The sequence below is a fragment of the Papio anubis genome, chromosome 11 (assembly GCF_008728515.1).
Source record: "Papio anubis isolate 15944 chromosome 11, Panubis1.0, whole genome shotgun sequence".
Lineage (NCBI taxonomy): Eukaryota > Metazoa > Chordata > Mammalia > Primates > Cercopithecidae > Papio > Papio anubis.
In genome coordinates this window covers 65,890,340-65,916,399 of record NC_044986.1, presented here as the reverse complement: position 1 = coordinate 65,916,399, position 26,060 = coordinate 65,890,340, and the positions used below count along the sequence as shown (strand labels likewise).

At 49.4% G+C, this 26,060-nt stretch overlaps 1 protein-coding gene across 2 annotated transcripts in view; it reads right to left on the bottom strand.

Moving 5' to 3' along the window:
• Nucleotides 1-15,425, bottom strand: part of TSPAN15 (tetraspanin 15) — a 55,426-nt gene extending 40,001 nt beyond the window's left edge. The window contains exon 1 of one of the 2 annotated variants that reach the window (XM_003903844.4): nucleotides 15,205-15,425. In XM_003903844.4, the coding sequence (XP_003903893.1) occupies nucleotides 15,205-15,300 (96 nt within the window). In that variant the 5' untranslated portion in view covers nucleotides 15,301-15,425. The remainder of the gene's footprint in view (nucleotides 1-15,204) is intronic. The other variant, XM_009214781.4, reaches the window with a different exon arrangement.
• Nucleotides 15,426-26,060: the final 10,635 nt, after the last annotated feature.

The following is a 26,060-nucleotide window of genomic DNA, read 5'->3' as shown; positions in this document are numbered from 1 at the left end:
CCAGCCATTCTCTTATCACGTCTCCACGTGGTCAGGTTGGCCAGCTACTTGCATTATTATTAACTCAATGTTTTAATAAAACCTCACTGGCTTTTCTTACTCAAGTAAATACGGTCCTGACCTAAACTAATCAAGACCTACACAATCACAAGTTTGAGGTACTAATTATTTTTTTAATACACATCACACTTCCCACATGCACATTAAAATGTTTAAATGTTCCCCCATAGCCCACCTACAATCATCTCGTGCACCACCAGGAATCAGCGGGGGGACGCTGATCTGGCCCAACCCCATGATTTTGCAGATGGGAATCTGAGGCTGAGAGAGAGGCTGGCACGCCCACCAGGTCACACCGCAAATTAGCCCTCACTCAGCAGCTGCAACCCGGGTCTCCCATCTCCCAGGCCAGTGATCTGTCCGCCACAGGCCGCCCTCCCTCATCAGGAACAAGACTTCTCACGCCCTGGCATATCCTCTTCAAAAAAAGAAAAATTTAAGGATGCATTTCTGAAGGACAGTGATGCTGGCCTCACTTCTGCCTTCCTGCGGCTCCAGAGAGCCAATGGGACCTGGGCCCTGGCGTCTGGTGCCACTTCGGGTCAGCTTGCTCCCTCCATCCCAAGGTGGCAACCAGCCCACCTCCCTGGGAGAGCCTGTGGCCCCTGCCCTGGGGAGCTGGTGCTACTCCAGCAGAGATACCAGTCCGTGTGTTAGCAATGTCTTGTAACTTCTACATAAAGTTACTAATCTAGCCAGGATGGCCTTCTGGAAGCGCAGAGCCTCAGGGAGGATCAGAGACACCCTCATGCTTAGAACATGTTTGATGAGTGACTAAATGACCAAACCAAAGGACAAACAACACATCCCCAAAAAGTCCATCTCTCTAAGAAAAGTTCTCCCAAGAAAGAAGAACAAACATCTAGGCCAGGAAGGAAGCGGGTAAGTCTGCCGAGAGAGAGAGGCTTCACACCCCACCTCCAGTTCTCACGAGTGAGTTACCTAACTCTCTGAGCATCTCCTTCCCAAGTGCAAATGAGGCAAGAGCAGCGCTGTCTCTTAGGCTGCTGGAGGATGAAATGAGAGAATGGCTAGAAAACAGCTCAGCCCAGAGCCTGGCACACAGGAAGAGCTCGTTAACTGTTAGTTTGAAAGACAATATAGGACAACCTAGGAGGATGCAGAAGGCACAACCCAGCTAGACAGAGTGTGGGGGAATTCCTGGCTGAAAAAAAGTCAAGTTTCATTCCATGTGAGGCCAGCACCAGGAGACCACAGTGGAGAAGGAAGATACTGTAGAAACAAACAGGCCAGAAGAAGGCCCCACTCCATCTCAGGGTCTGTGGGTACCTGAACAACTCCTGCCCTCATCTTGTCTCTGCTCTCAACATGAGTCTACCCGCCTAGTGGTTGGAAAGCCAAGTGGCCACTGCCACTCCCAGGGGAAGCCCAGAGCCCAACACCCTGAAGCTAAGTGTCTCTGCCACAGCCTCCTGGGAGCCTCTGGCCAGGCCTGCTTGCTCCACCCAGATCACAGAATGTCTGCAGCTGTCGGAGCATGCTGCTAGGACTCAGTGAGCGCCAGCTTCTCAAGGGGACAGGGACAGGGCTGGCTCATCTGTTCCTGTGACCCGGTCCCTCCCAGGTCAGAGGCTGAGTCAGAACCAAGCCAGAGACATGAACAGGGTTCCCTCAGCCTGGGTTCTGACCCGGCAGGGAACATTCTTCTCTTCTCTGTGAGAAGTCACAAGTCAGCACTCTGTCCCCACCCCCTGGCTGGACAGGAAGCTCCTGGTTTGAAACCACTGAGTAGTGTCCATTGTCCCCCCTGCACACTAGAGATTGTCCCATTGGCAGAGTTTTAGAACCAGGGGCACATGCTGGGTAGACTGGGGCTTGGTTTCCTTCTCTCTGAAAGGAAGGGGTAGCACTAGATGCCCTCTATGGCCCCTCAAAGTTCAACCCACTGGAAGTCCAGGCCACATACTAACTGCCCCACACAATGGGTGACGCTCCTGTTCTGAAGCTGTCAGGGAATCCCATGTTTTACAGCTCAGCTTGGCAAGCAGTTTTGATTTAACTGTTTTCACAACTGGCAAGTCCTTCCCGAGAGCTAGCTCGCATCTACCCTCCTCAGTTTTAACCTCTTTCCATCAGGTTTTCCTTGCAAAGGGGAAGCCCTAAGAAACCAGCTGTAGGGCATGGCCCCCGGCCTGACGAGGGGCCAGAAACCTCACTACCCACAGTCTCACTCCTCCCCCAGCCCCCCTGTTCTCACCCTGCTCCTTCCCCCTTGGTTTTGAGCACAACCCACAGAAGGAAGGTGGTTCTCAGGGCCCTGCTCAATTGGGCCCCTCCCTAGTAAGGCCACCTGCTGAGGCAGAAGGGCTTGCATTTTCCTATGGCTGCCCGAACAAATGACCACAAATGGGGTGGCTTAAAACAGAAGTTTAATCTCTCACCGTTCTGGAGGCCAGAGGCCAAGGTGTCTACTGAGCCATACTCCCTCCAGAGGCTCTAGGGGAGAAGCCCTCTTGCCTCTGCCAGCTTTTAGTGGCTCCCAGAGTTGCTCAGCTTGTCTGCCTCCGGCTTGTCTGCCTCCGTCTGCTCACAGAAGGCCATGTACTCAGTTCCCTCTGTGTGCCCATGGCCTCCTCTTCTGTCCATCTCAAATCTCCCTCTGCCTTTCTCTTATAAAGACACTTGACACTGGATTTAGGGCACACTCAGGTCACCTAAGATGATTTCATTTCAAGATTTTGAACTGAATTATATCTGCAAAAACCTTTTTTCCAAATAAGGTTACATTCACAGGTTTTAGAACCTAAACATACATACCTTCATACTTTTTTTTTTTTTTTGAGACGGAGTCTTGCTCTGATGCCCAGCTGGAGTGCAGTATCACCATCTCGGCTCACTGCAACCTCCACCTCCCAGGTTCAAGCAATTATACTGCCTCATCCTCCCAAGTAACAGGGATTACAGGCATGTGTCACTATGCCCGGCTAATTTTTGCATTTTTAGTAGAGACGGGGCTTCACCATGTTGGCCAGGCTGGGCTCTAACTCCTGACCTCAAGTGATCCACCCGCCTCAGCCTCCCAAAGTGCTGGGATTACAGGTGTGAGCCACCGCACCCAGCCAAGAACATACCTTTTTAATGAGGCCACGACTCAACCCACAACAGAGCTCACCCATCAGAGTGAGAAATCAAGGCCTCATCCTTCTGCTAACTGGCCCCTAGCTTACCACCATGACCCCAAGCAACGTTCTCTCCCCTGTTTGGCCCTCTTTCACCATCTGTGAAGTGGGGATAGATCACCGCCTGCCACATCTCTCCTATGGGGGCCAGAACTGGGGTCACTGACCTGGAGATCACAGCCAGCTTTCCAACACGATAATCCTGCATCGAGACTTCTCAAACTCGAGATATCATTTAAGGAGGAAGAATTATCACCAGCCACCCCACAAGTTTCTGAATCCCTGACTCATAAAACTCAAGCCTGATTCTATAGAAACTTACTCGGTTACAAAGGTAACCGCACAGAAACCTTGTCTTTAGAGCACATAAAAGAATGTTTTGAAGATAACCAAAAGGAAAGCAAAATTCTACAACTCACAGACTCCTCTCCCTCCCACAACATACATCCCGGTTCCCTGCAGGAGAAGCCAGCTCTCATAGTCTCCCACATTCCCAGGCCGGTGGTCTCCACATACCTCCACCAACCCTTCCTCACCCACATGGGGCCCTACTGACTCCCCCTACTCTTCTCCCAAACCCCTGGCTAGAGTGTTCTCTTTCTTTCTGGGCCTCTCCCAACTGTGTTTGCTAACTTTCCCCAGCTCAGAGAACCTGTCCAGATTGTAAGAGAGGTCAGAAGAAGGTCTCAAATCACTCAGGATTCACCTACAGAGAAAGGTGTCCTGGAAATCGCCAGTACCATCAGAATTCCCTTACAGATACCACCCGGAGCTGTGGTTTCGCCTCCAGCTGCGGATTAGAATCACCCAGGGAAGTTTAAAAATTATAGGTAGGGCCAGGCGCGGTGGCTCATGCCTGTAATTCCAGCACTTTGGGAGGCCAAGGCAGGTGGATCACGAGGTCAGAAGATCAAGATCATCCTGGCTAACACGGTGAAACCCCGTTTATACTAAAAATACAAAAAATTAGCTGGTTGTGGTGGCAGGTGACTGTAGTCCCAAGCTACTCGGGAGGCTGAGGGAGGAGAATGGTGTAAACCTGGGAGGCGGAGTTTGCAGTGAGACGAGATCGCGCCATTGCACTCCAGCCTGGACGACAGAGCGAGACTCCGTCTCAAAAATAAAATTAAATTAAAAAATAAAAATAAATAAAAATATTACGGATAAAGCTGGGTGTGTTGGCTCATGCCCGTAATCCCAGCACTATGGGAGGTGGAAGCAGGTGGATCACTTGAGACCAGGAGTTCAAGACTAGTCTGGGCAACATGGTGAGACCCTGTTTCTACAAAAAAAAAAAAAAAACACAAAACTTTAAAATTAGCCAGGTATGGTGGCACATGCCTGTGGTTGTAGCTACTCAGGAGGCTGAGGTGGGAGGATCACTTGAGCCCAGGAGGTCAAGGCTGCTGTGAATCATGACTGCACCACTTGCTCTGGGTGACAGAGCAAGACCCTGTCATTATAATTATAATTTTTTTTTTTAAATTACAGGTGACTGGGCCTAGCCCAGACCCACTGAATCAGAAGCTCTGGTGATGGGGGCGGGTCGGGAGTAGACACGTGTCCTTGTGAAATCCTCCCAGGGTAGGAGGCCTTGAGCCATGAAGTCGAGGTCCACTGGCCAAGAAGGTACTGTCTTTTGACTCTGGGAAGTGACCTAGTCTCAGAATCCTGTGCAGTCTCAGCAGCCGACACCCCACCCTACTGCACCTAGGAGATGGTCCCAATCTGCCACAGGGCGGGCCAGAGGCTGGCCTCAGCCCACCACCAGCCACAGTGTGCCCATGCCTGCACCCAGCACCTGGCACATGGTGAGTGCCCAGAAATGAACACCCTGACCCCAAGCACCCACAGTCTCCCCACACTGCACCCAGCACAGCTGGAGAGGCTGGCATGGCCAACCCTCTGGTAGGAGATGGGAAACAGCCTGGGTGGGTAGGGGGTGCTGTGTCACTCGTATAAGGTCACAGGCAACATCCTGAGAGGGACTTCCAGCAGCCCCAGGAATCGGGAGTTCCCGCTCTCCCAGGCAGTGGGAGGGCTCTGAGGAGGGAAAAACAAGCCCGTCTGGGCCAAGGCTGTTTTCCTTCCACCCTCCAGGGAAACATTTGCTTCCCTGCAGGCCCAGATGCAAAATGTCTTGGCGAGAAAGTCCCTTTTGGAAAAAATTAAAACCCAACAGGCACCTTCCCCACAGTGAAACGGTTCTTGTCTCAGGAACAGATGCAAATGATGGTTCTCACACAAGTTACTTCCATGCTCAGGCCTCAGTCTCCTCCTCTGTAAAATGGGACAAGGCACACGGGGTCATTCTGAGAATGCAGAGAGATGACGCAAAGTGTGGCGAGACACGCGGCAGATGGCGTCTCCTCCCAGCATCTGCATGAACGGTTACCCAGCCAGATGCCCACTCAGAGCTCTGTGGGCACTGCCTCATCCAAGCCTCACCCCTGTGGGCAGCACAACAGCTATCCCGTCCCAGCAGACAAGAAAACCAAGGCGCAGAGAGTGTTCCATGACTTGTCACATGGACATTCTCCTCACCCGCCAACCAAGAAGTGCTCATCCTCCTCAGCTCTGCTTGGCCTCCAGACCTGGTCTTCCCAGAGGGCATTTCTGACCTCAACACTCAGGCCCAAGAAACATTCTGTAGCCCGCCCTGCCTCTCCCAAGACTCATCTCCACTCCTCTCTGCGAGGCCTCCCTGCCCAGCGAAGCCCTCAGAGTCCTCCCAAGGACTCCTCTGTAAAACACGACAAGACTCCCTGTCCTGCCCAGCTCGAGGGTCACTCTGAGAATCCAAAGAGATGAAGCAAAATGTGGCAGTCAGGCCACCACAGTCACGCAGCCCAGCTCAGACTGGCCCTTGATGGAACCAGTTCCTCCAGCCAGTTGGTCTGACCCTTTGGGCATGCATGTGGTCTTTTCCAGGGACTGGGCCCTTCCCACCCCTTAGTTCCTGGGTTACCACGGCACACCACCAGAGGCAGAGATGGCTGCCATCTCCTTCACAGGCCGACCCTCTAGCTGGGGAAGGTGACACCGTAAGTCTATGGTGTCTCTTCCTCACCTCCACCGGCTCAGGGGCCTAACTTGGAGCTAAACAACTCATGCTGACTGAGGGCTAGGACCTCTCAGAGCCTTGCAGGACACTTCTCAGACAGCCTGCCTGGCCCTGCGTGCCTGTTGTGGCCCAGTGCCTCTGACAGTGTGCCATGGTAGCCAAGAAACTAAGAGGTGGGAGGGGCCCAGCCTCTAGAAAAGACCACATGCACGCCCAAGGGGTCACACCATCTGACTGGAGGAGCTGCTTCCATAGCCATCTGTTCTAGGCAGGCTGAGTACCCCTAGGGGCAAAGGAGCCTCCTCTGACAAGACAGATTCCAGAAGTTTTCATCTCATCATCTCATCTCATCTCATCTCATCTCATCATCTCCCCAGCTACCCCTGGGCAATGCAAGACTCCCAGGTGACTCTCCCTCCCTCCATCCATGGGCGGGGGGCCCTAGAGTCTCCCTCCCTCCGTGGGCGGGGGTCCCTAGAGTAGACCCTGTGCTTTTGTACCTCTCATCTCACAGGATCCTCCCCATCGCCCTCTGGGGTACCCACAGAGGAGGCATCTTGGAGGCTCAGAGAGCTGGTCCTTTACCCAATGTCACACAGAATAGCCAACACCTGATCTAGGTCTCTGGATGGCAAGACCACAGGGCCTGACAATGAAACCCTGCTTCTCAGTCACTCGAACCCCAAACTCTTCACACAACCAGGCCCCTGCCACCCTCTCCACCCACAGCACGGCCCTTCCTGGGCTTCCTCATCTGTGGCAGCCATGCTTTCGACCTGCCTCAGGGACTCTGCACTCATGGGTCTCTCTGCCTGGGATGCTCTGGACAAGTCTTTATGGCTGTCCAGAGTCTTTATTCTCTGGACAAGTCTTTATTCTCTATTTGAGCTTCAGCTGAAATATCAGCTCCTCATAAAGGCTTTCCTGACCACATCATCGAAAGTAGAAACGCCCATCCCTCCCCACTTGCTTCCTAATTTTCTCCTTAGCACCTATCCCAAGTGATATTTATTTACTGCTCTGTCTGTCTTCCAGGGCCTGGACTAAGCCTGCCTTGTTCATAGTTGTTTCCCACACCTATCACAGTATCACAGCGCCTGGCACTCAGTAGGCATCAAATAACTATTTGTTGACTTAATGAACAAACAAATCAACCAGAGAGCACGGCTGGTTAAGACTGAATGCTCCTGCCTTCCAACAAGAAGTCGAGTCAAACCCATTCGCATCTAAAAGTTCTCTCTGAGAAAACTTGTTTTTTTGTTTTGTTTGTTTGTCTGTTTTGTTTTTTACCCCCGCAAAGTTTTCTGACCAGACTTACCCAGAAAACATCTTTCCCCTGTGGGGAGCCAGTTGGTACAGAAATTTCATTATCAGTCCCTTATCAGGTTGACCGTGAGCCCCACCCCACGGTGGCATTGTGAATCACCTGGGAAGAAAGGGCTCCGGGCAGGAGGGCAGGTGGTTATTCCTGCTTCTCCAGGAACCAACCCAAAGGCAGCAAGGTCCAGTCCTACGACACAAAGCAATTCCCCTATTAAAGTGGGGAAGGAGACCATGTACAAAGTCGAGGCTAAGAGCGAAGGACATTTCTCAGGGCCTTAGTTTGCTCATCTATAAAATGAAGGTGTTGGAAGGTTCTCCACACCCCGGGCAGGGCTGCAGGCCTGATTCTCTGGATATTAAAGGCTCTGTGGCCAGACTGGGGGAGGGGAGGACCTCTCTGTGCCCGAGGCCTGAGCCCAGTCTGACGCTGTGAGATCATCTCTGACGGCCCATTAGGCACGGCTGGCCACTTCTCCAATATGAAGGCTGCTCCACTTTCATCTTCACTATTTGAGTTTCAGTATTTGGATTGCTTATCTACAGCCAGAAAATGAACTTTGCTCGACAAATCAAACACAATAAGAAAAATGATTAAAGAAATAAAATGTCTACATATATTTACAAGATGTCCAGATGAATGTTTACTGACACATAACAGTGGTTGAATCCCAGTGGTAGAATCAGAGGGGACTTTTGTTGTTTTCATTGTACTTTCCTGAATGCCTTAATTTTTTAAGCTATGGACATGTATTATTTTCACAAAAACAAGAAAGCTCTTCTTGAAAGTAAAAATCTCGTCCTGCTGCACTCCAGCCTGGGCGACAGAGCGAGACTCTGTCTCAAAAAAAAAAAAAAAAAAAATCTTCTGGAAACTGTCTCCGGAGAAGTGCTTTCTTTTCGGCCTGGCTTCACCTAGCGCTTCACTGGGAGGCCAGGGACGTGGCCTTTTTCAGAAAGGTTATCTTCCACCGTCACCCTGACAACAGGGAGGAACATACACGGTGCCTGGAAAGGTCATGAGGTCCCGAGGAAGAAACTGGAGTCAGGCAACCTGGGTCTGGTCTTGGCCTGTCACTAACTTGCCGTGGGCTTTCAAGCAACTCACTTCTCTTCAGGCCTCTGATTTCTCCTCGGTAAATTTAAAAGGCTGCACTAGAGGTGTCTTTAACAGCCCTTCTCATTCTTAGTCTATGGCTCTTGAGCAGCAAGGCCAGAGAGGAAGGCAGGAAAAGAACGGCTAATCTGTGAGTAGTTGATGGCGTGTTCGTCATGTGCCAGGCACTGCTCTAAGCTCTTCAGATGTATTAATCCATTTAATCTTCTCAGCAACTCTCAGGTAGGTACATAATATCCATTTAGAGAGGTGCATGGAAGTTATGCCTAGGCCACTTAAACTTTAAGTCTCAGAGCTGGGATTTGAACCCAGGCAACAGCGTACAGAATCCACACTCTTAACCATTAAACTATAAGAAATGTAAGAAATCACAGGCCAAGCTCTGATAAGTAGGTTCATCCTTGGAGAAGGCCCAGAAAGACTTTCTATTGCCTCTGGCGTTCACTGCCTCCACGACCTATCCACCCTCAGCTCCTCCCTACTTGCCCCCAACTCCCACCAAGTCCTTTTCTTCCTGATTAGTCAACACTCCCCAGCCATGACACCTCTACCCACTTGAAAGTCCTACCCTGTTATCAAGGAAATAGGCTTGGTGCTCTGAGGGGAGCCCATAGCACCATGATCAGCCCTGCCCACTTTGCAAAGTCAAGGCCTCAGCAGACCTGACCACTGCGGGTTACACCCCCAGCCAGGCCTCTGCCCCACGTTGGATCCCGCCTTGTAGGTGCAAGTGGGACTCAATCACCATCATGCAACAAGCCTCTCCTGAGCACCTACTGTGTGTGCAGGCCCCAGGGCCAGCATTCAGAGGAGGATATGGATGAGCGACAATCCTGACCTCCGGGAGCCCACAGTCCAGCAAGGAAAGCAGTCCTGTAAGCGGATCTCTAAGATACCCTGTGGGCAGTGCTAAAATTAGAGGTGTGTCCCCAACAGGCTGAGGGTGCATGTGTCAGAATGATTCACCCTGTATGGTGGGAAGAGGAGGCTCTAAGTGCCTCTGTGTGAGCTCATTTCTCCCGCAGACATCTCCATGACTTACTGGAAGGGCGAAGGAGCACTGGCCTGAGGATGCGGAGACCTGGGGTATATGCCAGCTCTGCCAAGTGAGCCTCAAACACACCCTTTTGCAGCCCCAAAGTTCCCTGCTGAAAACAAGAGGGCCCTGAGTGTGGGACAGATAACCATAAGTGGTTTAGGGGCATATTCATAGGGACTTACAGACTGAGCTTTCCTCATTCAATGCCCTTTCCACCCCTCCGATTGCATCAAGGACTTGCCAACCTACCTTTTGAACAGAGAGGGTGGGCATCAGGGTCACAGCCTTCAGCACCCACGACATCTAGCTAGGATTTAGTATCATTGTTTTGTTTTCCCTGTACTATATTTACTTTAAAACTTTACCTGCTATTTATGATGAGGGGTCTTGGTTTCTCATTCATAATACTAACATAAAACCTTCTTTTAAAAATAAATTTAAAGGCGTGTATATTCAGGGCAACTTGAATCTATGTGCCTAGAAAATAAAAAAATATATAATTTAAAAAAGGGAAAAAAGAAAAAGAAATTTAAGTTTAAAAAGTAAGTTTAGGCTGGACGCAGTGGCTCACGCCTGTAATCCCAACACTTTGGGAGGCCCAGGCTGGTGGATCATTTGAGGTCAGGAGTTTGAGACAGTCTGGTCAACATGGTGGGACCCCGTCTCTATCAAAAATACAAAAATTAGCCCAGCATGTTAGTAGGTGCCTGTAGTCCCAGCTACTCGGGAGGCTGAAGCAGCAGAATCGCTTGAGCCCGGAAGGCAGAGGCTGCAGTGAGCCAAGATCACACCACTGCACTCCAGTCTAGGTGAAAGAGTGAGGTTCTGTCTCAAAAAAAAAAAAAAAAAAGTAAATTTAAATAAGCATATTAAGTAAATAATATTATAATTGGTATCACCTCTATATAGGACAATTTAGTAACATCAAAATGTTAAATGCACATACAAAAACAGGCAAAGCTATTCTATACTGCTAGATAATCCAGTGGTGACCACCCCCAAAGGTAAAAGATAGTGCCTAGAAGAGGGCTTGAGGGGTATCTGGCTTCCGCTGTCCATTCTGCTGGTTGACCTGGGGGCTCACTGTACAGGTGTGTTCACTTTGTGAAAACTTATTAAGCTATATACACTGATGACAGGCGTGTGTCTGCATGTATAACATATATTCACATACCCCTTAACTCAACAACCCCACGCCTAGAAATTACTCCGCAGACATATACACCCATGCAAAATGACACATTCAGAGATACTCACCGTGTCACTGTTCTCAGTTAAAAAAAAAAAAGAGAGAGAGAGAAAGAAGGAAGGAAGGAAGGAAGGAAGGAAGGAAGGAAGGAAGGAAGGAAGGAAGGAAGGAAGGAAGGAAGGAAGGAAGGAAGGAAAGAAGGAGAAAGAACGAATGAACATTGGAAACAACCTAAGAGTTCCCCAGCTGGGGACTATTAAATAAATGTGGCATAGATTCCACTCTAGTGGTACATAGTTTTGTGCATAGTGTGCTACCTTATTTTAAATATACATATGTTTGGCCTAGGACATCCTTTGACTAGGATAGCTCAGAAAAGAGTGACAGGAAACTGATAACAAAGGCCCCCTCTGGACTGGGCAGGCCAGGAGAGAGGAGTAGGAGGGGAGGCTTTTCACTAACCACTACCCTTTTCTCTTTTTTTTTCTTTTTTTGAGACAGAGTCTCACTCTGTTGCCAGGCTGGAGTGCAGTGGCGCTATCTAGGCTCACTGTAACCTCCACCTCCCGGGTTCAAGTGATTCTCCGCCTCAGCCTCTAGCTGTAACTGAAACTACAGGCACGCGCCATCACACCAGCTAATTTTTGTATTTTTAGTAAAGATGGGGTTCCGCCATGTTGGCCAGGATGTTCTCGATCTCTCAACCTCATGATCCACCTGCCTCGGCCTCCCAAAGTGCTGGGATTACACCTCACCCAGTCTTACCCTTTTCTACTTCTAAATTTTGTACCAAGCCATCATGATGGAAACCATGCATTTCCATCAATAGTAATTTATTTTTTATTTTTTTGCAAGAGTCTCATGCAGGCTGGAGTGCAGTGGCACAATCTCAAGTCATTTCAACCTCCATCTCCTGAGCTCAGCTGATCCTCCCACCTCAGCCTCCCAAGTAGCTGTGACTACAGGTGCATGCCACCACGCCCAGCTAATTTTTTTATTTTTAGTAGAGACAGGGTTTCACCATGTTACCCAGGCTGGTCTGGAACTCCCAGGCTCAAGCAATCTGCCCATCTTGGCCTTCCAAAGTGCTAGGATTACAGGCATCAGCCACAACACCTGGCCAATAGTAATTTTTTTTATTTTTAGACCGAGTCTTGCTCTGTCTCCCAACTGCAGTGCCATGGCATGATGTCAGCTCACTGCAACCTCCGCCTCCTGGGTTCAAGCAATTCTCATGCTTCAGCCTCCCGAGTAACTGGGATTACAGGCACACGCCACCACATCTGGCTAATTTTTGTATTTTTAGTAGAGATGGGGTTTCACCATGTTGGCCAGGCTGGTCTCAAACTCTGGACCTCAGGTGATCCTCCCACTTCAGTCTCCCAAAATGCTGAGATTACAAGTGTGAGCCACTGGGCCCAGCCCCAGTAGTAATTTTTAAAGTAAGCAAAAAGTCTTACAGAAGGTACAAGCCTGTCATAAAACTCATGAACCCTCTAGACTTAAAAACAGATGCAAATTGTTAGCACTTTGTACTTATAAAGCAAGTAACCCTTCCCTCAACCCCAGAGATGGACCCAGAGATAATGGGCTTTCCTGTAAATGGTTTCCAAATAACAGTAAACCTGGTCCAGGACAAATTACTTAACTCACACTGGGCCCTGCCCTGCAGTCAAACTCTGGCACCTGGAGCTGCCCTGGCAGAGCTGGCAGGTGGCTGAGTTCTTGGCATGAGTGTGGAGATTTTAAACAGAAATACTTCTCCAGAGGGGAGTTAAGGATTAGTAAGGCAACCTCAGTCGGCAGAGGAGGGAGTCCAAGTTCTGAGAACCGCCCTGCCCAAGAGAAGCAAGGCAAGGGTCATTGAGTGGGCTTCTCTGGGAGCTGCAAAGGACAGCGACAGAGCAAAGCCTTAAAAATTAGAGTTTCGGGGGCCGGGTGCGGTGGTTCACACCTGTAATCCCAGCACTTTGGGAGGCCGAGGCGGGCAGATCATGAGGTCAGGAGATCGAGACCATCCTGGCTAACATGGTGAAAGCCCGTCTCAACTAAAAAATACAAAAAAAATCAGCCGGACGTGGTGGCGAGCACCTGTGGTCCCAGTTACTCGGGAAGCTGAGGCAGGAGAAGGGCGTCAACCTGGGAAGAGGCGGAGCTTGCAGTGAGGCAAGACTGCACCACTGCACTCCAGCCTGGGCGACAGAGCGAGACTCCATCTCAAAAAAAAAAAAAAAAATTAGAGTTCGGTTTTATTTAACTGCATGATGTATGTTTGTACTGCACTTGTTTTGCTCATATGTCACTCTTTCCCCATATTGCTAATCCTAAAATAATTCAGTGAGGTGCAGGGCAGAGATTCACTTATTCATTTTACAGATGAGAAAATGGAAGTGTGAGGAGGTAGAGAGATTGGTTAGTAATTTATACATCTGGGGAAAGGGTGAAGCCCGAAATACAACTCCCATCTTCCTACCTCCCTACCCATCAACCTTGGGCTCTCCTCTTTCAATTCTGACCTACAGAGAGAAGGGCTCACAGGCCAGACAAGGGGCAGGCACAGAAATCCTAGGGACGTAAAGGACCTATGAGACCACCTAGGGCAGCAGTTTTCAATACTGACTGCACACTAGAATTACCTTAATTCTGGTAAGTAATTTACTAGAATTAAGCTTAAGTAAATTTAAATAAATACCTATGCCAGGGCACAAGAATCTGTAGATTCTGATGCAACCGCTGATTTCTAGCTCAAATCACCCGCACTCCCATCCCACATATGACCCTCTGTCTCCCTGGAGCTTCCACCAACAGGTCCTTGCTCCACCCTCCCACCCCAAACATACTGCTCATCTCTCTTCCACATTACCTGGAGTCAGAGAATTGGATTGGAAACTGGTCTCAGACTAGTTTTATAGATGGAAAAGTCAACGAACAGTTCTGAGGCCCAAAACAGGTAAGTGACTTGCCTAAGATATCCATAAGTCAGTAACAGAGCTGAATCTGGATCTCCGATTACTAGGCAAGGCCCCACCCACAAAGGGGTCACAGGCAAAACCAGTCCTGATGGCAAATCCAGCAGCTCCTGCTAGCAGAAGAGACCCAGCAAGGGGTTAAGGAGGACAACAGGGGAGAGTGTGTGTGTGTTTGGTGGGAATGGGGTGTCAGTAACCACCCTGGGGTCCCTGGCCAAGTCTGCTCTCCTGGTGTACTGGAGGCAGGGAGTGATCCCGGAGTGACGGGGCAGAGCTGGCCTGTAGGAAGATATCTTCATCTCTAGACCAGGGCCCAGCCTAATCTGAGACACCCTTACAGAAACCCAGTATTTTGGGGCAGCTTACACCACAGGTGTCCAGATTCCCTGCGCATGATAGTAATCATGTCTCACACTTCTTGAGCTCTTAGCTAGGCACCGTACCCGGCCTATTTCATTTAATCTCCGCGAGTATCCTACAAGTTGAAAATAATTACTGTGTCCATTTACAGATGAGGAAACCATGGCCGAGAAGGATTAAGTAACCTCCCCAAGATCACTCAGCAAGTGCTCATTTCAGAAATGCACAAACTAAAATTCGAACAATACAGAGATTAGCAATGTTTTAAATAAAAATTAAAATGTAAAATAAAAGACCACTGGGAGCGACGAAATTCAAAGCTTGGTTCATGTCTAACCCCTACCATCCTGTCCCCTAACAAGGCAGAGGAGGAGGTGAAGCCCAGCGACAGCGGAAACTGAGCACCTAGGAGTGCAGGAGACGTCGTCTGATGGAATCCTCCTCGCCACGCAGGAGGCACGCGCATCCACCAAAGAGGAAATCAAGACGCAGCGGGGAAGCGTCTTTCTTGCTCAGGGGCATCTGCAAGTAATTAGCAGGGACCAGACCCGGAATCCAGGTCTCCCAACCCCGACTGCAAAGCCTAACTACTTAAGCTCCACAGGCCGATGCAGAGGCAAAGTCAGTCCTACAGGGTAGGCGTGGTGGGTGCGGCCAGCGCGGTCACCTCGTCCTAGCCAGTCGGCCAGCGGACAGGTGAGCCAGGTGGCACTCGGCCGGTCGGCAACCAGCTCTAACACTCCCGAAAGGGCGGCTGAAAATTCAGGCTGAGCTCTGGCCGCCAGAATTTTCCGGTTCCCGGGTAGAACAACACACAAGGAGTTCGCGCGCGCTCCCCTGCGCACTCCCTGGAGCGGTTAAGTCTGGACCCAACCCCGGGTTAGTGAGGCGGCGGTCGGAGTGTGGTCCACACCCCCCATCCCGGGGCCCTACTGGGGTCACTCACCCAAAACACGGTGGAGTAGATGATAAGTGAAAACTTGAGCCAGAGGTAAGAGAAGCGCGCGCAGTAGCGCACCTGCTCCGAGTCCCCGCGCGGCATTCTGGGCGCTCCCCGCGCGGGTTACGGGGGCTCCGGGGCTCTCCGGCTTGGTCTCTCAGCCAGAGCTCGAGGCCCCACCTGCGGCTGCCCGGCTACGAGCCCCGCCACCGGCGTTCTCTCCGGGACTGACACTGGCGCGCGGCAATCACAGCCCCAGCCGGGAAGCCTGCCAGCCCTGGCGGCCAATGGGAGGCCGCGGCGGCCCAGCCTCTGGGAGGGGGCGGGCCAGGGGCGGAGCTGCTGCCCTGGGCCTTAGAGGGGACCAAGAAGGGATGGGACCGGGAGACGGTCTTGCAAATAGCTCGAGTGCAACTCTGGCAACGCCTGTGCTAATGAAGGGGGGCGTGGGAGAGTGTGACCCAGAGGTGCTCTACGGAGACAGCGAGCGTGCCTAATCGGGGTACTTAGAAATGCGAACTTTCCTCTGTTGTCAAGAGGGAAAACTATGGGAAAAGGGCAGGAATTAATCGCCCAGGTGTTGAAAGTGCAAATGAGTGTGCCAAACGTGAATGGAATAAGGAAGTGGAGTTATTCGGCCTCAGGGAGGCGGAGTACGGCATCTTGGGATGTGTGGTAGACCAGGGTGGGGCCAATAGGCTCCCATGGAGCTGGAGTCTGGGGTTTGCTCGTGAAACAGATCTGCTGAAGGCCTTCACAAAACGACCTCGGAAGTCCCTTTCTTTTGCCAGGTGATAACCCAGCCTTGGGAAGGGGTCCTCCCGGGAAACCCCATCTTCAAATTAGGTTGAAGTCCTGGCGCGGTGGCTCACGCCTGTAATCCCAGCATTTAAGGAGGCTGAGGCGGGCGAATGGCTTGAGCCCCAGGAGTTCAAGACCAGCCTGGGCAACATGGCAAAGCCCCGACTCTATAATTAAAAAATAAATAAAAAGCCAGGCACGGTGGTGCGCCTGTTGTCCCAGCTACTTGGGAGACTGAGGCAGGAGGATGGCTTGAGTCGGGGAAGTCAAGGCTGCAGTGAGCCGTGATTGTGCCACTGCACTCCAGCCTGGGAGACAGAGTGAGACCCTCTCTCCAAAACAAAAACAAAAACAAGGCCGGGCACGGTGGCTCAGGCCTGTAATACCAACACTTTGGGAGGCCAAGGCGTGCGGATCACTTGAGGTCAGGAGTTCGAGACTAGCCTGGCTAAATGGTGAAACCCCGTCACCACTAAGAAATACAAAAAAATTAGCCGGGCAGAGGCCGGGCGCTGTGGCTCACGCCTGTAATCCCAGCACTTTGGAAGGCCGAGGCGGGCGGATCATGAGGTCAGGAGATCGAGACCATCTTGGCTAACACGGTGAAACCCCGTCTCTACTAAAAATACAAAAAATTAGCCGGGCGTAGTGGCGGGCGCCTGTAATCCCAGCTACTCGGGAGGCTGAGGCAGGAGAATGGCGTGAACCTGGGGGGCGGAGCTTGCAGTGAGCGGAGATCGCGGCCACTGCACTCCGGGCTGAGTGGCACGCGACTGTAGTCCCAGTTACTCAGGAGGCTGAAGCAGGAGAATCGCTTGAACCCAGGAGGCGGAGGTTACAGTGAACCGACATCCCGCCACTGCACTCCGGCCTGGGCGACAAAGGGAGACTACGTCTCAAAAGAACAAAAAACAAACAAACAGAAACTACAGATGAGGGAGGCAGCTCCCTCTCTTGCACATAGCCAACCACTAACCCAGCCTCCTCCCACCTGGCCTTTTCTCAGCCTGGGACCAGAGGTGGCTGTGAGCCTGTCTCTCATGCTAGATGGTCCCAGTTTTACTCACTGTTGCTTTCCTGTCTCCCCAAGCCTAGCTCAGCCTGGGACTTGGGAGCCAGACAATCCCTGCTGTGGCCTTCAGTAATTAAATCCATGGCACAGAGGTCATAAGCTCAAGCAGTGCTGGGTGGGGTCCCTGGTGGTGATTTCAGGAATGACACTCTTATACAAGTCCCCAGTCCTGGGTTCCCAAGGCTCCTGCATACACAAACTCAACAGAGAAGGACAGTCTCAGAGACTTGAGTCCAGGCTGGCTCTAGCCCCCAGGGCTCTGCCCTAGGAGGAAGAAAGCAAGGTTAGGGGGTGGGAGGGAGGCAGTGCCATGCCTGGAAGGGTAAAAGGAAACCAGTTTCCTGGTACAAAACGAGCAAACCTTGGGAGGATGTTTGTGTGGGGTAGAGAAATAGAATCAGTGGCTCATGCCTGTAATCCCAGCACTTTGGGAGGCCAAGGTGGAAGGTTTGCTTGAGTGCAGGAGTTTCAGACCAGTCTGAGCAACGTAGCAAACCTCATCTCCACTGAAAATCAAAAAAATTAGCCAAGCATGGTGACTCGTGCCTGTAGTCCCAGCTACTTGGGAGACTGAGGTGGGGGTATCGCTTCTGGAGCCTGAAAGATCAAAGCTGCAGTGAGCTATGATTGTGCTACAGCACTCCAGCCTGGACAACAAAGACAGATCCTGGTTTAAAAAAAACAACAGAAAAAAAAAGGTGGAAAGAGAACCAGAGACGAATGCAAGCTGCCCTCAAATGATTACCTGAGAGCCAAGAAGACAGCTTACCATAGGGTTAAAAGTTGTCCATTTTGGCCGGGCACAGTGGCTCATGCCTGTCATCCCAACACTTCGAGAGGCCAAGGCAGGGGGATCACTTGAGGTCAGGAACTCAAGACCAGCCTGGCCAACGTGGTGAAACCCCAGCTCTACTAAAAATACAAAAATTAGCCGGGCATGGTGATGGGTGCCTATAATCCCAGCTACTCGGGAGGCTGAGGCAGGAGAATCACTTGAACCTGGATAGCAGAGGTTGCAATGAGTCAAGATCGCACCACTGCACTCCAGCCTGGATGACAGACCTAAACTCTGTCCCAAAAGAAGAAAAAAAAAAGTTGTCCTTTCTGTCCTTTGAGGAGGAAGACTAACTTTTTATTCCTCTTTGAGGGCTAGAGCCTCCATCCAGCCCTGCAGAGCTAAGTTCACACCCATTATTTGAGGTGCTAGTCTCTTCCCCACCCATAGAAGCTTGGAATCCTTTTCATACCCTGGAAGGCTAGTTTAGCCTCCTAGTTCCCTTTCACTCTCCGTATTTAAACTACAGTCCCAACTGCCACACACCTCCTCCATCGGGTTTCCTTCCTAGTTGCCCCTGGACTTCTATTCTTCCCTTCTGGCTTCTCCAACCAGCTGCATTTTCTCTCATCTTTCAAATATTCCCTGGTGACACACAAGCTTCTTAGCAAGCCCTCTCAGCTCTCCCTAAGCCCTTGAGGTGAGCCATCCCTACAAAGAGCCTTGGAGCTCTTTGGGGCTGGCACAGCCTTTCCCCGGCTGCTGGGTTCCTTCATTGTGCCTCCCCACCTGCACCCCTGACCCTGGCCCCAAGCACTAGCGCTCCTCCTGAACCACATTTGCAAACACTGAGACCTCAAAAGAAATGGCCATCTGTTTCCCACTTTTCCTTCTTTAGCCAGGAACTCTGGCCTAGAGGCCAGTCGGCCTGGTGCAAATCCTGGTTTTGCCATTACTTTTTTGTAGAACTGTTAGAATGTGTGGCATAGTGTGACATACAGGTGTGAATGTAACCCTAGCTGCAGATTAAAAGCACCTGGTGAGCTTTAAATGTATCCTGATATTCAAGCCCCACTGCAGTCAAGTCAAAATCCCCACCAACAGGAACCTGGTAATCAGTATTATTTTTAAACTCCCCAGGTAATTTCTTATTTTTATTTTTATTTTTTTGAGAGGCAGTGTCGCTCTGTCACCCAGGCTGGAGTGCAGTGGCATGATCTTGACTCACTGCAACCTCTACTATCCAAGTTCAAGTGATTCTTCTCCCTCAGCCTCCCAAGTAGCTGACATTGCAGCCCCCCACCACCACGCCCAGCTAATTTTTGTATTTTAGTAGAGATGGGGTTTCACCATGTTGGTCAGGCTGGTCTTGAACTCCTGACCTCAAATCATCAGCCCACCTCAGCCTCCCGAAGTGCTAGGATTACAGACATGAGCCATTGTGTCTGGCCTCCCCCAAGTAATTTCTAAAGTGCAGCCAGAATTAAGCATCACTGGTACAGAGGTAGTCATGAGGGTAAGGTTGTCAGCCAACATCTTACCAGAAAGCCACATTCCAGAGGCCACTTATTCAGCTATCCACTGATATACTGGTAAATATTTAAAAACTGGCTGGTGTGGGGGATTCCAATTTCCATAAAGTAAATACTTCCACCATGTCTGATTTTAAGTTACCAACTTCAAGTCAATGAACTTGGGAGTTCAGAGGCGTGCAGAGTCTGGAACAATCGCTCAGTATCCCATGCAAATATCCATATCTCAATCTACCCCAAGGCCTTTCTAATTAGCATAATGAATTGGGCTTATTAATTAGCATAACAGGTATTAGAAATGAGTCTCCTTTGGAGAAATTAACAGTATTCAAGATATTTAGATTGGCTAAAATAGTTTTGGCACCACCCATTCCTTGTTCAAACAGTGTCAAAGAATCTTGGGAAGCTGCTAATTCTCACTTATGGATAATATACTGAGCTAAAGGCTTGAGAGTGCTTCTGTCTCGAAGTATTCCAATGCAGCCATCGGTCAAACTGAATCTTGCCTTTAGAACATTGTATTTTCCTCCAGCAGACCCTTCCTGCAAGGTGGAAAAGTTCCTAAAAGGACAGAAAGCTGGGCCTTCTTGAGTTTCACAGAAGAGGTTGTATGAACCAATTTTATGGCTACTTGCTAATAAATGTTTGTTTTATAGACATTTGTATGGGCAGCAGAATCCATCCTGAGATCTGTTTTCGTGTTAGCTTGGCAGTGAGATTTAGGGGGAAATGACTAACCCTTGCCTTTAGTGGCTATTACAGTTTGTGAAAAAGAAGCTAAAAATTATGCATGACCAACTTGACTTGAGTATGTCTGTATTCATGCCACTGGGCAAAGGACTCTGTCTGTGCCTCTGTTTCCCCACCTGTGAAACAATGAGGTTGGCCTGTTTCTCTTCCAGCTCTAACAATCTTAGCTGTAATTCTCACAGTCAATAGATGAGTCAGCAAATACACAACGAGCTTCTCCTATGAGTCAAGTCCTGCCCAGGCTCTGAGGATACAACTGCAAACAAGATACACAAGAGCTTCTGTTCTATTCTCTTGGAGAGTGGGGGATTGTAGGAACATGCAACACATGAAAACAGACACATGAAAAGTATCATTTCAGCCCTCAGAGTGGCTCACTGGTAATCCCAGCACTTTGAGAGGCTGAGGTGGGAGGATGGCTTAAGGCCAGGAGTTGGAGACTAGCCTGGGCAACAAAGTGAGACCCTGTCTCTACAAAAACAAATGTTTTAAACCGTCCGGGCACAGTGGTGCATGCCTGCAGTTCCATCTACTCAGGAGTCACTGGCAGGAAGATTGCTTGAGCCCAGGAATTTGAGGCTTCATTGAGCTATGATTGCAACACTGCATTCCAGCCTGGGCAACAGCAAGGCCGTGCCTGAAAAAAAATAAATAAATAAATAAAGGAAAACAGAAAAGTATAATTTCAGATATGGATCCCTGCTAAAGATCTGAGGGTAAAGCTTTTAAGTGGGAGAAACAGCAAGTGCAAAGGCAGGAGGCAGGAAAGGCCTTGGAGAGATCTGTGTGGCTCATGCAATGGGCTCCTGGGAGAGTGGAAGGAGGCAAGGTCAGAGACATTGAGCCTGTGGCTTTAGAAAATGGTTTAGATTTATTTCTAGTTTCACTGAGGGCCATTGGTAGGTTTTAAGCAGGAAGGTGATACAGAATCTGATTTGTGCTTGGGCAGGCTCCTGTATGGAGGATGGACAGGAGTTGGGTGAACCTACAGAAAGGGAGGGAGGAGGAAGACTGGTTAGGAGGCCATTGCAGCAGTCCCAGTGCAAGAAAGTTTTGACTTGGACTAAGAGGACAGCACTGGAAATAGTGGCAAGCAGTTTCATTGGGGATATACATTACGGGTAGAGCCAGGAGGGCTTACTGATGCATTGGGTGTGGAGTGTGAGAAAAAGAGAAACCAAGGATGATCCCAAATTCTTTTGCCTCAAGCAACTAGGTAGATGTTGCTGTCACTTACAAAGGCAAGAGAGATCAAGAAGAGTGGCAAGGGAGGTTAGGCCAAAACTGGAATTACTTTTGTGCTTGTTTCAGCAGCACATATGCTTTTAAAAAAAATGCAATTTATTTGGCTATTTTATTTTTTGAGATGTCTTTTCAAAATCCAGGTGCAGCTGTCTGGGGGGCTCAGAGGTGAGGTTTGGGTTGGATGATATAGATTTGAGAGTCATTTGATCCATTTATGGCCTATATGAGGTCATCTAGGGAGAAAGTATAGCAAGAAGAAAAAAGAGAGACAAAGGCCGACCCTGGGCCCTCCTACATTGAGAATGAGAGAGGCAGCAAAGAAAACAGAGAAGGTACAGTCAGTAAGGAAGAAGGAAAATAAGGCCAGTGAGGGCACAGGGATGCTTGGAGAAGGAGAAAAGATGTGGGAAAGGATTACGTGTCCTGGCAACTCCCCTTCCAACCTGTGCCAAGGCTTCCACTACGTCCTGAGAGGTCAAGTAGGGGCAGCACAGAAAATCATCCATTTGCTTTGCAAGATGTGAGTCACAATGACCTGATGAGAGCTCTTTCCACAGAGCATCGAGGTGAAAGCCTTATTAGAATGGATGAAAGAGAGGAAGAGCGAGAAGTAGAGGAAGCAAGTACAGGAAACACAGGGAAGAAGACATTCCTTCAAGCAGTTGTGAAACCATTCACAAGGGAGTTTGCACATGGACTTCTTCCCATTCCACCAAATACACAAAAGTAACCTCTATTTGGGAGATTTTCAATGACCATGAACTCCTTACAGCTTCTATCAAGAGGTAGAATCTATTTTTCCACCTTGTGAGTCTATGCTGCACTTCTGACTTGTTTTTATCAATAGAATGTGATGGAAGTGAGGTTTGAGTTCTAAGCCTAGGAATCAAATGCCTTGACTTGTCATGAGAACACTTCTGAGCTAGCCTGCTGGAGAGACCACATGAAGTAGAGCCATGGCTCCTTGCTGACAGCCACCAACTGCCTGACATGTGAGTGAAACCATCTTAGCCCATCCAGCCCATCAACCCAACCGCTGACTATATCCATGTAGTGGATCCAGGCAAGACCAGCAGAACCACCCAGCTGAGTCCAGCCCAAGTTTGTCAACACACAGAATTATGAACTAATGCATGATTGTTGTATTAAGGCACTAAGGCACTAAATTCTGGGGTAATTTGTTTTACAGCAAAAGCTAACTGTTACATTCATAGATCCTTTTTTTTTTTTTTTTTTTTTGAGATGGAGTATTGCTCTGTCACTGAGACTGGAGTGCAGTGGCACGATCTCAGCTCACTACAACCTCTGCTATCTGGGCTCAAGTGATTCTCCTGCCTCAGTCTCCCGAGTAGCTGGGATTATAGGCACCTGCCACTGCGCCCGGCTAATTTTTGTATTTTTAGTACAGATGGCATTTTACCACCTTGGCCAGGCTGGTCTTGAGCTCCTGACTTCTTGATCCACCCACCTCGGCCTCCCAAAGTGCTGGGATTACAGGCATGAGTCACGCCCAGCCTCATAGATACTTAAAAAAAAAAAAAAGGAACTCAAATACCCATCCCTTTCTTTCCTATTCCTCTAGTTCTTCCCCCGAAATACTGCAATTTTGAATCTATATATTTATTCTTGAAATGGGACTTCATCCTCATTAGTAGAGTGATGAGTAAAAAAAACAAAAAACAAACAAAACACACACAACAACAAAAAAAAAGACGGAAAGAAAAAGGACTTCACTGGGCACAGTGGCTCAAGCCTGTAAACCCAACACTTTGAGAGGCTGAGGCAGGAGGATTGCTTGAGGCCAGAAGTTTGACACCAGCCTGGGTAACATAGTGAGACCTCATCTCAAAAAAGAAAGAGAAAGAAAGGAGGAAAGGAAAAGAAAGGAAAGGAGAGAGGAGAGAAAGGAAAAAGGAAAGGAAAAGGGAAAGGAGAAAAAGAAAAAGGACTACCGTTGTCCAGGTTTTCCATGACTCCTGTCTTTCAACTCCCAAGGCTCTATATTCATTCTCTACTAGTTATTTCTTTAGCATCAGGCATTGAGCTGGGGGCTCTCACATAATTACCTCTTAAATCTCACAACCCATGGAATTTGGCAAATAAGGAAACTGAAGTTCAAAGAAGTAAACTGATTTTTCTCCATTAAAGTGGGCTGGGCATGGTGGTTTACGTCTGTAATCCCAGTACTTTGGGAGGCCAAAGCGGGCTGATCACGAGGTCAGGAGATCGAGACCATCCTGGCTAACACAGTGAAACCCTGTCGCTACTAAAAATACAAAAAATTAGCTGGGCATGGTGGCGGGTGCCTGCAGTCCCAACTACTCGGGAGGCTGAGGCAGGAGAATCGCTTGAACCTGGGAGGCAGAGGTTGCGGTGAGCTAAGATCGCGCCACTGCACTCCAGCCTGGGCGACAGAGCGAGACTCCATCTCAAAAAAAAAAAAAGTTAAAGTGCCCCCTGACCCAGCAAGCAATGTGCTTTTTACTCCAATGCAGTTGTAGCCTCAGCTACATTAGAATAAAATGATTTAACTAAGTGGCTAAAAAGCAAATTGGAACAATACACTCAGTTCAAATATTGGCAGTTCAATACTGGTTGGAGTTGAAGCTTTACATGGAGAGGCAGGTTACTGCAAAATAGTAGTTCCAAGAGATTTTAAGTGTTTTTTTTTTTTTTTTTTAAGGATCCATTAAATAAGTCTAGGAAATACTGCAGGACTTCTTCATAGCCTTTAGTGAGAATGGATACGGTACTGTGTATCTCTAAGAGGAAAGAAGGATATGTAGCCTCTCTGAACTGTATTTGAGGACACAACATTTTCCCTAGACACCAGCTATTAACATCTCAAGGAACTAGCATATCTTGAAACATACTTCGGGAAATGCTGTCCCATGGCACTAGTTCCTAATTCTTTTGAAGTTGAAAGCAACCTCCTCAAAGTTTTATGCTCTATACTTAAGAGGAAAGTTAAAGACAACAGTGATTATTTATGTTTTATGCTTGGCTTTGCAAATTACACAACTTATTCTGCAATGATTGTCAAACAACCAGACTAGGCTATGATCACCCGTGTTAGGGTCCTGCATGGGAGATGGGCACATTTTAGTGACTTTGGGCCCAAGGGGATTCAGGACAACAGCCTCCAAGGACGTGCAAAATGCTCATTACTCAGAAGGGCCTGGGTCACCCCAGCGGCTTCCTGTTTTAGAAATCCCCTGGAGAGCTGCCTCTAAAAGCCCTGCTCCTTCTGGCTTCCTCTCCACAGCCCCCACCACTGCCCCCACAGAAGGCCGACTGCCCAGATCCTCCTCCATGCATCCCTGGGCCATTCCTACCCTTGGCTACTGAACAGCCGTCCTTGCAGCCCCCATCCCAGAACTCCTGTCCTTCCTCCTGTCCCCTGCCATCCCCTGATGAAAGACTGCTCCTGACCACCAGCTGGGGAGAGTGGATGGCCTCATGATGACCTAACTGACCAACCACAGTGTCTATTAGTGGATGATTGACACAGCCATGCTGTGAGCCCTGTGCAGCCATTGGAGGTGATGTAGAAAGGTATTGAGTGTGCTGGAAACTGCTCTTCATACCCTGAGGTTCTGTCTGTGTGTTTGGGGGTGGAAATGGAACATAAGTCAGGTTCTTTAAGTTCTGAGACTTCAGCAGGCTTTCTGGGCCTTTATCCCCAGCAATGGTAGGGGGAGCAGAGAGGTGATACCAGCAGGTGTATGAAGCCTTTGGAACCCACAGAGGAACTATCTTCAGCCTTTAGAAGGGGACATCTGGGGAGTTCTGCAGACAGTGGCCTAGGCCAGATGACAGAACCAAACTAGAGGGTCCTGAATCTGGCAAGTGGGTATATGCTATGGGAGATGGTCACTCCAGGCTGGGGTCCCAGGGCTGGGAATGCAGTCAGGAGCTGGCAGAGCCTACTAGAGTTCTGCTGTGTCTGGTGAGCCTTTCTGAGGCAACAGGCTCTGATTGTGCACTGCCCTTAGGTGATGGCAGTGCATGAGTTGGGGAAGGCTAGTGGGTCACTAAGCATAGGGGTGCTGGGCCATTTCATGATGTAGTGGGGAGGGTATGTGGGGCAGGACACACAACAGTAAGTTCAATATAATAATAACTATTTCCCAAAACATACTGTACCTCCATTCGTAAGGATGAGGTCACACCTTTATAAAAGAAAAAAGTGGAAGGGAGTTCTCAAATAGAAACATGCAGCTGTCAGGCCAGGTATGGTGGCTCACGCCTGTAATCCCAGCACTTTGGGAGGCCGAGACGGGCAGATCATTTAAGGTCAGGAGCTCCAGATCAGCCTGGCCAACCTGAGGAAACCTTGCCTCTGCTAAAAATGCAAAAATTAGCCAGGCATGGTGGTGGGTGCCTGTAATCTCACTCTGGAGCCTGAGGCACAAGAATTGCTTGTACCTGGGAGGCAGAGGTTGCAGTGGGCCAAGATCGCACCACTGCACTCCAGCCTGGGCAACAGTGAAAGACTCCATCTTAAAAAAAAAAAAAAAATGCAGATGTCCATTCTTCTCCTGTATGACCAGTTTCCCAGCCTGGACCCCAGGTGCAACTGCGCATCTTTTGGGACTTGTTCATTTTTCGGCAGTATGTGTGTGTGTGTGTGTGTGTATGTGTGTGTGTGTGTATACGTATATACATATATATATATATGAAACCC